We start from the raw sequence: 15811 nt of genomic DNA, 5'->3' as shown, positions 1-15811 counted from the left end.
AAGGAGGTAAATGGGAAATTACTTTCAACTGACCACTGGGATGCTTTCAATTTTGGATGCTCCCCTTTGGACTGCAAGGGCCCCCTGCTGTCTTCATACAATTGATAAATGAGATGCTATATGAGCATCTATGTAAGGGAGTTTTCCTTGATGATATTTTAATTTACTGTATACTGAAACCATGGCTGAGTATGTGAAACTAGACTCAAAAAACTCTGGGCTGCTTGGCTGTACCCTAAACTCTCTAAATGCAAATTCCACCAGGGCAAAATTGACTACTTGGGGTACTGCATCTCCCACGAAGGTATAGAGATGGACTTGGAGCAATGCTGAAATGGGCTCCTCCCCCCCACTAGGAAGCAACTTCAATGCTTCCTAGGTTCTCTAACTTTTACCAACAATTCATCCCATCATTTGCACAAATAGCACTACCCATTATTAACTTGCGGAAAACCAGATTGATAAAAGGGGAGGGGAAACCAGGGGTGAAATCCTCCCGGTTTGAACCGGATCACTCGATCCGGTAGCGATGGCAACGGGTGGTTCAAGAACCGGTAGCAAAAATCCCTTCCCCCCCCATGCCCAGCTGAGCCGCGCAATCATCAAAGGCTTTTTTTTCCTTTAAAAAGCATTTTTTTCTAAAACCTCTTCGGCCAAAGAGGTTGTAGAAAAAATGCTTTTAAAAGGGTGGGAGGAAAGTTGCCCACGCCCACCCAGTCACATTACCCCCCACCAAGCCATGCCCACAGAACCGATAGTAACAAATTTTACATTTCACCACTGGGGGAAACCCAAACCCAGCCAGCCCCTGTAATGGTCCATGGAGGGCCAAGTGGCATTTGCGAAACTCAAGCATTTATTCACTGCCAAGCCAGTTCTAAACCACCTGGATTCGAGCACTCCTTTCGCTAGCAAGGTGCTAGCAACGTGGCGGTGGGGGCTGTATCAGGAAAATGAACGGGTTTTTGCAACCATGTGCCTACACTTCTGCAGAGCTAGAAATTCCATGACAAATACCCAGATAAGTCCTATTGAAAAGCAACTAATCATGTCTGTTTTCTTTCTCCTCCCTTCCTCTTTCCATACAGGCCTTTGGCATTGTATGCCAAAACAACTAGACACGAAGTTTTTTCCCAGCACTGTTATGCCTAAGGATATTTATCCACCTAGGAGGGCTGTATTGCTATTATCCTTTTCTTCTTTCCTATTACCTTCTCCTATCGGTATCTTACGATTGTACCTTTGTTGTATCTTATGAATCACGATTAGTCATTTTGTTGTTTGTATGCTTATGCGCCGGAGACAAATGTGTCCAATGATTCCGATCACACCTGGCCAATAAAGAATATTTTATTGTGTAGCGTTCTGATATTCAGGAACAATTCCTGGATCCTTTTCTGCACTCCTCAATGAAACCAAGCCATGTGGGGGCGGGGGGGGGGTCTTTGTGTGCCGTGGGGACTTGTTCCATCACCGAAGGCGCAGGCCAGCCAAGCGCTTCCATTCCGAAAGCCGCCTTCGGCTCGCTGGGCGACTCCGTGGGCAACCTAAGGCCAGGAGGAGCCGAAGAGGCGGCTTCCTTCAGCGGGTTCTTTGCGGGAGGGGAGGGGAGGGGAGGGAGGGCCCAACCCGACGGAACCGGAAGCGCCCCCGAGCTGAAGCCGGGCTCCCCACAAGGCACCCAGGGCAGATCCTGCAGCGGGCGGGGAGCGGGGCTCGGAGGCGCGGATCGGGTGACGTCGCACCACGCATCTCGCCGAGGCTTTCCGGACAAGCCGGCCGCTGAAGCCGCCCGGGAAGCGCCGTCCGGTGAGATCCCCGCGGGGCGTTTCTACAGTCCCGTCAGAGTAGCCGCCCCCTCCGACGGACTACCGCTCCCGGCATGCCCCGGGGCCGTGGGCGGGGCTCCTTGCGCAGGCGCACCGCTTCCCCTCTTGCCATAATGCGGCGGCGGCGGCGACGGGAGGGGGAGGCCGAGTCGCTCCTAAATGGCGCCCAAGCAAGACCCGAAGCCTAAATTCCAAGAGGGTGAGAGGCGGCGCGGCCTGGCGGGGGCGGGCTTTCCCCCTTGGCCGCGGGGCGGGCGGGCGGCCCTCCCTCCCTCCCTCCCTCCGCGACTCCCGCGCCGGCCCGGCCCGGCCACTAACGCCCGTTTCCGCGCAGGTGAGCGGGTGCTGTGCTTCCACGGGCCTCTCCTGTACGAAGCCAAGGTACGTGGCGGCCCTTCGCGCCCACCCCGATGGGAGACCGCCGGGCTGCCGGCTCGGCCGGGCGCGGAAGAAGGCCGCGGGCCTCCCCGGAGCCGAGCCCTGCCTGGCGGCCGCCCCCCCCTAACGCCTCTCCTCCCCCCAGTGCGTGAAGGTGGCCATCAAGGACAAGCAGGTGAAGTACTTCATCCACTACAGCGGCTGGAACAAGAAGTGAGTCCCGGCGACCCCCCCGACCCCCCCTCCGGGCCCCTCGGCTCGCTCGGGGCGCCGCCTGGGCCCTTCGGCGTCGGGGCAGGGAGGAGGAAGGGCCTCGGTCAAGTGTGGCCGGAGTGGGAGTCGCCCCGGGGGGCTGCCCAGCCCTTAGGAGGCCGGGACTCCTCTTCGCCCGGGAAAGCCCCCCCCCCCGGGGGGCCTGTGCGGGCTCCCTCCTTGGCCTCGGAAGCCGCCGCCTGGACCGAGGCCGGACAAGGCTGCCCTCCGAGATCTTCGGCTGTCCGCCCAGTTTTTCGATTCTGTGCCTTTTTCATTGCTCTTCCTCTGTACAGGCTGTTAATGTTTCCCGCTCAAAACTCTTCTGGAAGTGATTTCTTTAATTATTCAAATTATTTTCAAATTATTGCACTAGAGCTTAACTTTCCTTGATGAAAAATAGAATTCACCGGATTGTACATTTCTGAAAAATGGGTTACAGGGAGTCCTCAACTTATATCCACAAGTGGGATCAATTTCCATTGCTCAGAAAAGTGTTTCTTGATTTCAATCTCTTTTTTTGCCATAATTGCTAAGCTAATCACTGCAGCTGTTAAGTAAATCAGTCATTAAGGGAATCTGGCTTTCTCCATTGCCTTGTCGGAAGCTGGCTGGGAAGGTGATCGCTCAACCATAGGATGTTGCAACTGTTATGAACAAATGCCAGTTGCTGAGCAGCTGAATTTGGATCACATGACCATGGGGTTGATACAATAGTCATAAGTGTGAGGATAGATTGTAAATCATTTTTTTCAGGCCTATTGTAACTTCGAACATCACTGAATGATGGTAAGTCAAGGATTATCTATAATTTGGTTCTGATTTAGATGTTAGGGTTATTCTAGCCACTGTATCCTTAGCCGTTGCCAGAAATAAAGGTTGGGCCCCTTTGATGAATTTACAGCCTTCTGGTTAGATGGTCCAAAAGCTGTCCCGTTTTCTTTCAGCTGGGATGAATGGGTTCCAGAAAGCAGAGTCCTCAAATACGTCGACACCAATCTGCAGAAGCAGAAAGAACTTCAAAAGGCCAATCAGTAAGTATTATCTATAGAACCATTTCTGTGCATCCAGCAGTTTTGTTGATAGGTGATAGGCACCTGAGGCAGGACTGAAGCTTAATAAGAGACACTCAACAATAGGAGGCTCAGTTCCCTCATGGAGACTTGTGATTACTAACACAATTGACAGAATTATTTGCCATTTGTGGTGTGTTCACCAAATGTGTTCATGCCTCAGCATTTGAATGGCACCAAGTGTAATATTTTTAGGGGCATGCAGGATAAATCTGAGAGTTGGGGTGGGGGGACATATCCAGGAAACTACAGACCTGACAGCAATACCTGGGAAGATCCTGGAAAAGCTAATCATGCAACAGATCTGCAAACACCTAGAAGGAAGCAAAGTTATAAACAGAAACCAATATGAGTTTGTCAAAAATAGTTCATGTCAAACAACTCTTATTTTATTCTTTGACCAAGTGACCAAATTAGTGGCCCAGTGAAATACTGTGGACATAGTATATTGGATTTCAGTAAGTCATTTGGCAAAGCAGACTACAACCTTCTTGGTAAGCTACAAAAATGTGGAATAGACAACATCACTGCCAGATGTATTTGTAACTGGCTGACAAACCACACACAATGTGTAGTCCTTAATGGTACTATATCTACATGGAGGGAAGTAAGCAGTGGGGTACTTCAAGGTTCTGTTTTAGGACCAATACTCTTCAATATCTTCATAAATGATTTAGATCCGTGATGGCGAACATATGGCAGGCTTGACAGATGTGGCATGCAGAGCCCTCTCTGCTGGCACACGTGCTATCACCCCAGGTCAGATTTCCATGGCATTTCTTTCGTGAGCTTCTGTTTCCCTGCAAATGATGAAACAAGCTCACGAAAGAAAAAGATCTTACCTCTTGCTGTGCTGCCGGTGTTGGGATGCCCACCTCCCGCCAGCCAGCTGGTCTTTGGGTCTCTGCTGCGCATGCTTGCATGTCCACTCATGCAGGCACACATGTCCATGCATGTGCATGCCCGCACATTTGCACGTTTGCACATGCACGCAGTTTGTGTGCGCGCACCTTTCAGTTTGGGCATGCACATGCACGCAGTTTGGGCACTTGGTGTCTAAAAGTTTTGCCATCACTGATTTAGATGATGGAAGCTGGCAAAAATTGGCCACACCCCAGAAGATAAGATCAAGATCCAGATGGAACTCGACAGACTTGAACACTGGGCCCTAACTAACAAAATGAAACTCAGTGTAGTAAGATTTTACACTTCGGTAAGAAAAACCAAATTTACAGGTATAGATTAGGTGAAACATGGTTCAATAGCAATAACTCAGAGAGATCTAGTGGACAACCACTTAAATGTGAGACAGCAGTGTGCTGCAGCAACCAGAAATGCCAATGCAACCCTAGGCTGCATTAACAGGAACCGAATTGAGATCACATGAAGTGTTAGTACCGCTTTATAAAAGACTTTGGTAAGACCACACTTGCAATACTGCATCCAGTTTTGGTCATCACAATATAAAGATGTTGAGACTTTGGAAAGATTGCAAAGAAGAGCAAACAAAGACGATTGTGGGCTAGAGGGTAAAATGTATGAGGAACGTTTGTGGGAATTGGGCATGTCTAATGAAAAGGACTAGGGCAACAGGATAGTGTTTCAATATCTAAGATTGCCACAAAGAAGAAGCGCTCAACGTATTTTCCAAAACACTAAAAGGCAAGACAAGAAACCATGGATGGAAACTAATCAAGGAGAGAAGCAACCTAGAACTAAAGAAATCTCCTGACAGAACAATTAACCAATGGAATGGCTCACCTTCAAAAGTTATGGGTGCCTCATCACTGGAGGCTTTTAAGAAGAGACTGGACGGTAATTTGTCTGAAACTGTATAAGGAGGATGGACTAGAAGACCTCCAAGGTCCCTTCCAATTCTGATGATCTATGATGTATGGATTGAGGCTTTTAAAACATTTTAATGTTTAAAAGCATTAAGCTACAGCAGTTCTGTACTTTATATTCTATATTTTAAACCCTTTTTCTACAAAATCCTAGCAGTGAATTTCCAAGGAATCCCGACAAAAACACTATCTCACACTGCCACTAGTTTCTCAGTTTTTTGAGTTTATGATGATTTATTGGATGCTAACAAAATAACATGTTTTTAAGAAGGTGAGTTGCCCGGAATGCACCACTTTGACAGCCAAATTGGGTTGTCCCTGGGGGGCAGGGGGGGCTCTTGCTTTACTTTGCACCAGAGGAACAAAAGGCCACCTGCTGCCTCCTTACTTGACAGAGGAGAAGCAAAAAGTCCAGCCTGTTCTAACAATTGTGAGAACCCAGAATGCCTCTATTTCCACCCCCTGCCTATTGTTTGTCTTGGTTCGTGGTTCAGAGTTCCCTGCTAACTGCTTGTCGTTTCCTTTGTTCTCCTCATATTGTTGAATATGTTATTCATGACATCCTGGGAAAGAACATCCGTAATCCTTTTAAACTGTTATGCCTTGATTTTGTTTTAATTTTGGGGATGATGTGAGCACACCACAAGAAACAAAAGCAAAAAATAATAATAATTAAAAAATGGCCTGGTAGTAACCAAGAAGAATTTTCAAATAGGGCTAGTAGTATGTCTTACTTTTTAGTTCAGGGGGATAAATACTTTTATTTTCTGTTAAATATGCTTCTGTTTCTGGAAGAGATGAATATATTTTGGTTTGCAGTTGCTGTTTTGATTATGTCATAGTCCAGTAGTTCCTGGCGTGTGGCCCCATAGGATTCTGATACTCTACATCCCATTTCTAGCTCATCTAGTCTGGAGGGTTTATTTTTTATTTATTAAATGTATTTGCCATCCATCTTGTTTAGAAGAGACGGGTTGTTTGGTGGACCCCCACCCCACCCCCACCCGGCTGCTGCTGCCTTTGTAGGCTGATGTACAAAGATTTGAGCTACAAGTACAGTAGATACTCCCTGTGAAGGAAGGTTAGATTGGGAGGGAGCTTAAGTTCTTTATTTGGAGGTTAGACTGCTTTCCCAGTTTTTCTTAAACCAGTAATCCCTATCTTGGTTTTAGGTAAATGAAAGTAGTCATTTTAACTGAATTTATTTCATTTAAACTGAAATCCAATGATGGTTATGAATTGTGCACATTGTAGTTTGGTACCCTTCCTGCCTTGTTCTTGGAATAAGGGGGTCACATGGTCCTTCAAGAAAGTGCAGACTCCTCTCAAACCAGCAGCAGGAGAAGCCACCTTTGGAAGGTGCTGCAGTCCTTTTCCTAGTGCACTATTTGCACGCTTAGGGAGATGTACTTGTGTGTCTAATTAAAACATCTTTGCTTCCTTCCTTTGAAAGGGAACAGTATGCAGAAGGAAAGATGAGAGGGGCTGCTCCAGGCAAGAAAACGTCTGGACTCCAGCAGAAAAATGTTGAAGTGTAAGAAAATAATTTTTTAATTTTTTTCTTTTAACTCTTTCATCTAGGAGATCATAATTCACATGCTAAAATGGCTTCCTGCGTGTGAAATATTATATTAAAAAATGCAGCTTTCATCTGAAATCTTTGCTCTTTAAATGGTTGTTAGGTGAATATAAAGGGACCCCTTCCAAGCTTCTTTCCTGTTATAGTTTGGTTTAGATCTATGGAACTCCGAGTAAATGTGTAGATTTTATGTGGAAGAGTTTTTTTATTATTACATTATAAACAACATAAATTTTGCATTGAGCAGCACCCTGCCATCATTTTGAGCTTGGATCCCAACAACTTTTAATTTTTATGCAGTTTAGACAATTTAGCTGCTGGTAGAATTTTCCTCACATTTCTTTATGTGTGGGTCACTTTTCAAATCTGGAAATCTTTAATCTTTAGATTAGCTGACGACAGAGAATTCCTGAGTCATGAATCCCGGGGTCCGTTTCCAACTGGGCATACTAAATGGGCCTCATTTGGATGGAGCTATCCTCTGGATATTTCCTTTCAGAACGTTGAATTTTAGGGGACTTCAGCTGGTTTTCAGGAAGTAGAATGTTATGAGCAAACTTCCCTATTGTCCCTTCTAGAATGCTGCATAGTTTCTTGAGTGTGGATCTTCTCTCTAGGTAGAATCCTGTTTAGGTAAGCACCAGTGGCAGTTACAGTACTGATACTGATTTCAAAGGGAATTGTTTGTCTGTTGGAGACCTTAGCAGCAGCAGTTCCTGATCTGACCTTCTATGAAAAAAATCTAACTTTTATAAGCTTGAAGTTCCTCTCGAGAATTTCCAACCTTTAGATGGAAAAAGCACAATACAGAGAGTCACTTGTCTTAACTGGGTGCCCTTCTAAATAACACTAAACATTTTTTGGGCCTGGCAATATTCGTCTGTGTGCTTGTTGTCTTGTTAACTCTGGCACCGTTTTTTCAAGTGGAACTGAGGACTCTGATGCTCTTTCCTTAACTGCATCCCCGTTTGTGCCTAGGTTCTTCAGGCGAGACGGAGCACACACCGTTTGCAGTTTGGAAACCCCTGCAATATCGACACGGTGAGTTAAGGATGGAATGTCACACAAGGATCTGCATCCTGAAATCCAGATTTCCTTGCTTCTTTAGATTTTCTGTGCAATTTACCAGTAGTTAAAACTTTCTCTGTAATATGATGAACTTCTGAAAAAATAATGGCATACAGGCAGTCCTTGACTTAACAATCATTCATTGACTGACCATTCAAAGTCATAATGGCACTGAAAAAAGTGATTTATGACCATTCTCACACTTATTACTATTGCAGCATCCCCATGGTCGCGTGATCAAAATTTGGAACCTTGGCAACTGGCATATATTTATGACAGTTGCAGTGTCCCAAGATCATGCGATCACTTTTTGCAACTTTCTGGCAAAGTTAATGGGGAAACTAGATTCTGTTAACAACTGTAGGTTGTAAGGTTGTAAAACGGGGCAATGTTCACTTAACCTGTCTTGTTTAGCAATGGAAATTTTGGGCTCAATTTGGTCATAAGTAGAGGACTACCTGTATTAGTCCTTGAATTTTATTCAGCAGAGAAGACAACTATTGGAATTCAGAAATTATAATGACTCAAAAGTATTCTTCTTGAATTTTTCCCCCTTAGGTAATCAGTGGGTTGTCCCCAGGGCCGGATTTAGATGAAAAGAGGCCCTAGGCTATTCCACTTATGAGGCCCTTTCACCAGTGGTGGGATTCAATTTTTTTAACAACAGGTTCTGTGGGCGTGGCTTAGTTGGGGGTGTGGCTTGGCAATCATGTGACTGGGCGGGCATGGCTAGCTGGTCACATGACTAGGCGTGGGTAGCTCGTCATGTGACCGGGTGGGCGTGGCTATGTGCATAGGGACTACTCAGAGGGCTGAAAAAAGTCATTTCTGACTGGGCCTCGCACTTTTGACCGGTCCTCACACTTATGACCATCCTCACATTTATGCCCGTGCAGCTTTCTTAACAACCATGTCACTCATTTCACAACTGCTTCTCTTCACCATGGTGGCAAGATAGGGCAAAAACGTAAAATGTGAGGACAGTCGTAAGTTCGAGGACTGGTCAAAAGTGCGAGGACCAGTCAAAAATAACTTTTTTAGCCCTCTGAGTAGTCCATATGCACAAAAGGACTACCCAGAGGGCTGAAAAAAGTGATTTCTGACAGGTCCTCGCATTTTTGACCGGTCTTCGCACTTATGACTGGTCATCATTTATGCCCATTGTAGCATTCTTAACAACCATGTCACTCATTTCACAACTGCTTCTCTTCACCATGGTGACAAGATAGGGCAAAAACGTAAACTGTGAGGACAGTCGTAAGTTCGAGGACTGGTCAAAAGTGCGAGGACCAGTCAGAAATAACTTTTTCAGCCCTCTGAGTAGTTCATATGCATAAAAGGATACAGCAATAGAGAGGGATGAAGGAAGGGAAATTAGAGTAGGAGGGAGGGTAAGAGAGGGAGGAAGAGAGGAGGAGAAGGAGAAAGGAAGAGGAAGTAGGGAGGAGAAGAAGAGGGGGAGGAAGAGAAAGAAGGAAAGAAAAGAGAGAGGTGGTAGATTTGAGGAGAAAGATTGCTGTACAATAAAAAAAGATGAAAGGGAAGAAAGCCAACCCCAAACAAATATAAAGATATTAAGATAAAGAATGAATTGTTAAACTTTAAAGAATAAAAGAGAACAAATATGAATAAATAACAATAATTAGAAATACACATACAAACATACAATGCATTTTCTTTGAACAGTATTTGGCCGGTTCACAAATTTAAACAGTGTTTAGTCATTTCAATTAAATTTACAATTTCTATATTTCCTTTTTGCCATATTTATTCCTCATCTATTTTTGTAAAAAACCAATATTACCCTTCATCCTCATCTCTAATCTTAATCAAATTCAATTTTTCCCTTCTATATTATACCCCTTCCCATTGTCATCTATTTTTATATCCATCCTCACATTGGTTAATTATGTAATATTAGTTGTTTAATATAAATTCAACATTTTAATATAAATCAATTAGTTATATAACTACCTTTTTTGTATATTAATCAATATGAACATGAATATTCCAATTATTTCCATGCAATCCAATTTCTTACAAATCAATTAATTATATTTACCAATAATAATAAACCAAATAATTTCCCCCATATATTCCTCCAAACCACAACTTAACCATTTCTGCTTTCAACACAATATACAATTAATAGTATCTCAATTATTACAATTCCCTAGTTAAATAGGGCTTTTTTTCTTTTGTGTTTTAAAATCCTGAACTCTCCTCTTTTTCCCTAAATTTCCCATTGTTTGCACGTACCTTTTTTGGTGAGGAAAAAGAAAAGAATTCTGCCTGCCTAATTTTCCAACCTTGCAGCAACAGCAAAGCAGTTTCAGTTTCGTTTCTTTGCAAGGAAGCAGAAGAGCCCTGAGCAAAACAGCGGAGACAAATCAGCTGAGAGCCGGGAGGCCAATTAGCCTATGCTGAAGCTCCGTGGGCCAATAAAATTACAAAAAAAAACACCGTACCCTTCGTTAAATTGCTGGCTCCCCCGCCTCCAGAATCCCACCACTGTGTAGGCCCCTCTTGATTTTGAAGCCCTAGGCTGAAGCCTAGTTAGCCTATAGGAAAATCCGGCCCTGGTTGTCCCCTTTTAAACCGATAAACTTCCATTAATTCTAGATCTGCGAATTTGGAACAATATTCAGATGTTGCTCTACATGATGGAGTAACAACCCCCAAACTGAGTGGAAGTTCAAGCAAAGTCCAACTTGTGCTGCGGGTATAGAATGTTGGTGAAGTTAGGAAAAGCAACAAGCTATTCCAATCAGCTGGCATAATGAAATCCAGTTACTGCTATGCAGAATAATAATTAACCTGATCAAACTGCACTTAATATCCTTCAGTGTTTACTGGTACATGATTCAAAATTTTCATTAAATGGTGAAAGAACGATTAGGCTGGAGTAGAATGAAAACCACTGCCACTCTTACATTGCTAGTAATATTTGCTTTGATTCTATGACTTGCCTACAAGTGAGGAAAATGCATTATCTTCGTAGGCTCTTTAGTTGGTTAAACCTTCTATTTTTTCTAGTAGTAATAAGTAGTAGTAATAAATAGTAATAAGAATTCATCTTCAAACATTAGTTGTGCAAAATGTTATCATTTTAAAAATGTGGGCTTTGGAAAGCTACATTTCAACTAATTCTTAGCTAGAACTGATATGAGTGGTGGGAAAACAAGAAAAAGGAAGTAGTCAGTGGAACTGTTTTGCACATGCAGTAACAGGTCTCTTTTTCTCTTTGGCAGGAAGACCAAAAAGAACAAACAGAAAAGTAAGAATTATTTTACTTTTATAAGGCTCTTGAATATTTTACCCAGCATCCCAGACGAGAGATTTTAAAAATGTGGAAGTAACTTAACTTGCCTGTCAAAATGATTCTCAAATTAAACTCAGTACAAAGACATTTGTACATGTTTGCTGCAGAGAGGATATTAATTTGTTAGATTAATATCCTGTCTTTCGTATAGGAGCTCAAGGTGGCATATATATATTTTCTCCCCCAATTTTTTTACCTACAACCACGATCCAATGAGTAGATATGTTGAGCAGAGAGTGATTGGGTCAATGTCATCTGCTGCACATCTGTATGCAGGATGGAATTGAGATCTTGCCTATACTTTACTTTTAACTCCACACTGGCTCTCATAAAGCCGGTAGCTGTTTTCAGATTTCAGGCATTCCACTCGCTCTTTAAGCTCCTCAACACACACACATCCGCCAAAATATTTTTTGAATGTTTGATCCTCACTTGATGGAAAGGGGCCCTCTGAGGTCACAGAATAGTGGAAAGTGTCCCCTTGGGTGCACTTTTTGCATTTCTGTGTTGGGCCTTCTAGCAGTACAGATACGATGGAACCAGAATTTCCATTGCTAAGTGATGTGGTTGTAAAGTATGGCTGCACTGTTTAGCAACAGCAGTCCCTGCTATTAAGATTGCTGCTCTTAACCGAATCCCGCAGTTGTTAGGTGCAGTAGCTTCCTGCTGACTACCTACAACCAAAGTCAATGGGGAAAATGGCAGGAAATTGTGAGTGCCAGGCCTGTAGACAGGCAAGTGGCTGCTCTGAGTGGGGGTGCAAGAGGCATGACATGCAGGGATGCAAGAAAGAGTTGGGGAAGGTGTGTATGAGAAGGTGTGCAGAGCAGATCAGGGAGGGTGCATGAGGAGTACCATATGGGAAGAATGTGTGGGGCCGCAGGAGTGGGGATCTGGGAGGGTGAACAGGAATGCCTGTGAACACAGAGGGACTGGGGGAGGGAATGCGAGCGGGGAGACTTACCCCGTGATTTGTGCCCTTACCTGCTGGCTTCCCCATTGACCTCTGATGATCGCAGAATGCTTTGATCGAGTTGTAAATGAAAACAGGTTGCCAAGAACCCAGATTGGGATCCTGTAGCCATGGGAATTCCGAGGACCACCATTTGTTCAGCAGCATCTGGAATGCTTGCTGACCTAATGGTGGTAGAGCAAGGACTACCTGTACCTGTTCATTTTCAACTGGTGGCAGTGATGCCTGGAAACACAGCATATCTGGAGGTGGGGAAAAGACACTGGGTTAAAAATGTTGATATCCTTCAACTCTTAGTTCAGATTAACTCATGAACAGATCAACTGTAAATACATTTACTTCTTCTGTTAAAAGTGTTGGCAAAAAGATGGAACCTATAGGCATTCTGTTTGATCGTAAGAGAAAGGTGAGAGAATTGCCTGATATGGTTTGGATCAAAAGGTTCAGTTGACTCAGACATTGCATCATTTAAAAACACTTTTGCACAATACTGAATAACACTTTTTAACAATACTGAATAATGGAGCAAAAAAACCCTGTTTTGTACAGAGCTTTTGTTTAAAAGCATTACATAATGGAAAGGGCACTCTTCTATGTTGGTGACATTTGTCTCTGCTCTGAAGCAGCATGTATGGAGTGCAGTTTTTGAAAATGCTTAGCTTTAAAAACCACCTTAATCTTTTTGCTTCTATGATTAGCTCCAGGAATTGGCGAGGGAAGCAGCTCCAGTGAAAACCCTCAGCCTCCCAGGAAGAAAAGAGCTCGAGTAGACCCTACGGTGGAAAGTGTAGGTATTTGCCCTTGGGCGGTTGTTCCGGGAGGCAGCCAGGCCCATCTGCACCTGGCTTCCTGGCAGATTGCTGTCTTCGCTGGGACTTGCTTCTGCTTTGGGCACTCAGGAGGAGGTTTCAGGGGCATCACCCGGGCTCCCCTTACTGAGTGCTTTGCCATTTTCTTCTTTCAGCACTGGTGCTCCAAACTAAGTGCTAGGAAAGATGTATGGCAAATTGTTGAACCCTCTGGTCACCTCTTGGGGGGAACGTCAAGAAATGTGTAGCTTGATTCTTTATTCTGTTGCTTACTTTTGCTGGTGGGTTCTCGATATAGGTTCCTTGATGGCTTTTGTGCACTGTTATTATTGACATATTAGCAGAGACGATTCTTTTAATTCTGTAAAAGACCTTCATTTGGAACCCTTGGCCGCCTTTTTGGGTCCAGGGCAGCACTTGTCCCTTCCTTGTTTGGTTGCTTAATTTTGGAAGGTTTGTTTGTACACTGAGTCTCAAAGGTGCTTTTATTTTAAAGGTAACCAGACTTCCTGATTTTTGTTTGAGATATTTCACTACTCATCCAAGAAGCTTCTTCAGTTCTAACTAAGAAGAAGCTGCTTGTATGGGAAGAAAAACGTCTTAAAGAAAAGTCAGAAAATCCAGTTGCGTTTAAAAGAAAAGCACCTTTGGCACAACTACGACCTGGATGAATGAGACATTTGTACATAGAGTTGCGCCCAACTCAAATTTAGTGTCCCAGAATTTAAAGTTTGCATTTCTGTTTCTTCAGGAAGAAACTTTTATGAACAGAGTTGAAGTAAAGGTAAAAATACCAGAAGAGCTGAAACCGTGGCTTGTAGATGACTGGGATTTGATTACACGCCAAAAGCAGGTGAGTTTGAAATTGTGCCTTTAATTAGCTGGCTCCTTCTCTGTGTTTCAGCTCGGAGATGGGTATTTATGTTTTAAATGTCTTCAGGGCTGATGGATGGGCATTTTACGTCAGTCTCTGATGGTCTCTGGCTTTTTTCTCAGCTCTTCTACCTTCCGGCCAAGAAGAATGTAGACTCAGTTTTAGAGGACTATGCAAACTACAAGAAGTCACGAGGAAACACAGATAACAAGTGAGGAACAGAGGCTGAGCAGCTGGTTGGTCCTGAAGGGCAGGGCAGTCATCTGCTGACCACAAGCCCATGTCCTGGCCAGGGGTAAAATTCAGCAGGTTCTGACAGGTTCTGGAGAACCAGTAGCGGAAATTTTGGATAGTTCAGAGAACAGGCTGGTCCCAGAGTGGGGAGGGAATGGAGATTTTTGCAGTATCCTTCCCCTGCCACGCCTACCAAGCCACGCCACGCCCACAGAATTTCACCACTGGTCCTGGCCCAGCTCTTGGAAAGGAGGCTGGGTGGGGAGAAGCTCTCTTGCTTTGGGGAAGCAACAATAGGAGGCTGTTTAAAGGCACACATCCTCAAACATCTTGGAAGTAGCCTAGATTAGATCTGAGTGGGATATTGTGCTACCCTGCAAGCCCCTTCCAACCCTTTTCAGTCTCCTCCCTGCTAAATGCAGAGCAGCAATGGCAGCTCAGGTCATCAGTCTAGTGAAGTGCTGACTCTGAGGACCAGCTTGTTCTCTGGGGTCTGTTCATAGCAAGAGTGGTAACTTCTAGCACCATGATGGTGAACCTATCTGAGGCTCTGGAGGCTGGGGACAGCAAAAAACGTCACTTCCTGTCCCACCAGGAGTTGGGAAATGGGTCGTTTCAGGCCTCCGGAGAGCCTCAGACTGGTGAAGGTTGTTTTTGCCCTCCCCAGATGCACAGAGAGGATCTAGAGCCACGTGAGAAAAAAAAATGGGCCTACTGGGCCATCGCGTGCCAGGAGCAGGGGGAGGGGAGGTTGCGCACGCAGGCGAACCTCCCCTGCCACCCCCCTCCTGGCACGCAATGGCAAAAAGGTTAGCCATCACTGTTCTAGCAGATCCAAGGCACTTCCTTTGTGGGGAATCAGGCTAGGTTAGGGCAGGCTGCTTCGATCCGCAAGAGGCTGCTGAATGGAAGACATCTCTGGAGCCAGTTTGGTCCTTGGGCTTCCCTTCCTTCCAAGTGCAAATGCTTTTCAAAGTTTTGCTGCTTGTCAACTGTAATACTTAACTGCAGTAAGATTGAGGACCCGGAAATATATCCTCTCCCTACCTCCGCCTGAAGCTCTCCACTCTCAGGAAAACCAAATGCCATCCTATCCAGCCCTGTTCCCAACATCCTTACAAAAGCATGCCGGTCTTGGCATTGGCCCCGTGTGGCTTGCAACAGTGCCACCCCTGCCTCAAGTCACTGAGCCTGTCCTTTGGGCTCATCTGTTGGGACTCAGGAAAACTCTCCCTTTTCCACGGTCTCTTACCACATCTTTGTTGTGTTGTTTTGTTCTGGCTGTGCATCAGAGAATATGCTGTGAATGAAGTTGTGGCAGGCATCAAAGAATACTTCAACGTTATGCTGGGGACCCAACTATTGTATAAATTTGAGCGGCCACAATATGCAGAAATCTTAGCGGATCATCCAGACGCACCCATGTCCCAGGTCTATGGAGCACCGCACCTCCTCCGGTTGTTCGGTATGGATCACACTTTATGCACAAGGGCATAAAACGAAAGGAGAAATCTGTTTTGGCCAGTGCATTTTTTCACACATGCCATTGTCAAGATCTTACCTCTCCCTATTTGCA

General features: G+C 44.7%; 1 protein-coding gene across 4 annotated transcripts in view; it reads left to right on the top strand.

Annotated features, from left to right (window-relative positions):
- The first annotated feature begins 1606 nt into the window (after positions 1-1606).
- MORF4L1 (mortality factor 4 like 1) overlaps positions 1607-15811 on the top strand; it is a 30912-nt gene continuing 16707 nt past the window's right edge. For 2 of the 4 annotated variants that reach the window (XM_087877830.1, XM_087877829.1), the window contains exons 1-11: positions 1607-1809; positions 2164-2210; positions 2353-2420; positions 3407-3493; positions 6830-6910; positions 7934-7996; positions 11275-11300; positions 13017-13105; positions 13879-13980; positions 14124-14212; positions 15528-15700. In XM_087877830.1, the coding sequence (XP_087733956.1) occupies positions 6852-6910; positions 7934-7996; positions 11275-11300; positions 13017-13105; positions 13879-13980; positions 14124-14212; positions 15528-15700 (601 nt within the window). In that variant the 5' untranslated portion in view covers positions 1607-1809; positions 2164-2210; positions 2353-2420; positions 3407-3493; positions 6830-6851. Of the gene's footprint in view, positions 2029-2163; positions 2211-2352; positions 2421-3406; positions 3494-6829; positions 6911-7933; positions 7997-11274; positions 11301-13016; positions 13106-13878; positions 13981-14123; positions 14213-15527; positions 15701-15811 lie in introns of all 4 variants that reach the window. The other 2 variants (XM_034435618.3, XR_015729749.1) reach the window with 2 other exon arrangements.

Source organism: Pantherophis guttatus, chromosome 13 (genome assembly GCF_059756535.1).
Source record: "Pantherophis guttatus breed Tessera chromosome 13, ASM5975653v1, whole genome shotgun sequence".
Taxonomy (NCBI): Eukaryota; Metazoa; Chordata; class Lepidosauria; order Squamata; family Colubridae; genus Pantherophis; species Pantherophis guttatus.
This window is presented reverse-complemented; position numbering and strand designations above follow the sequence as displayed.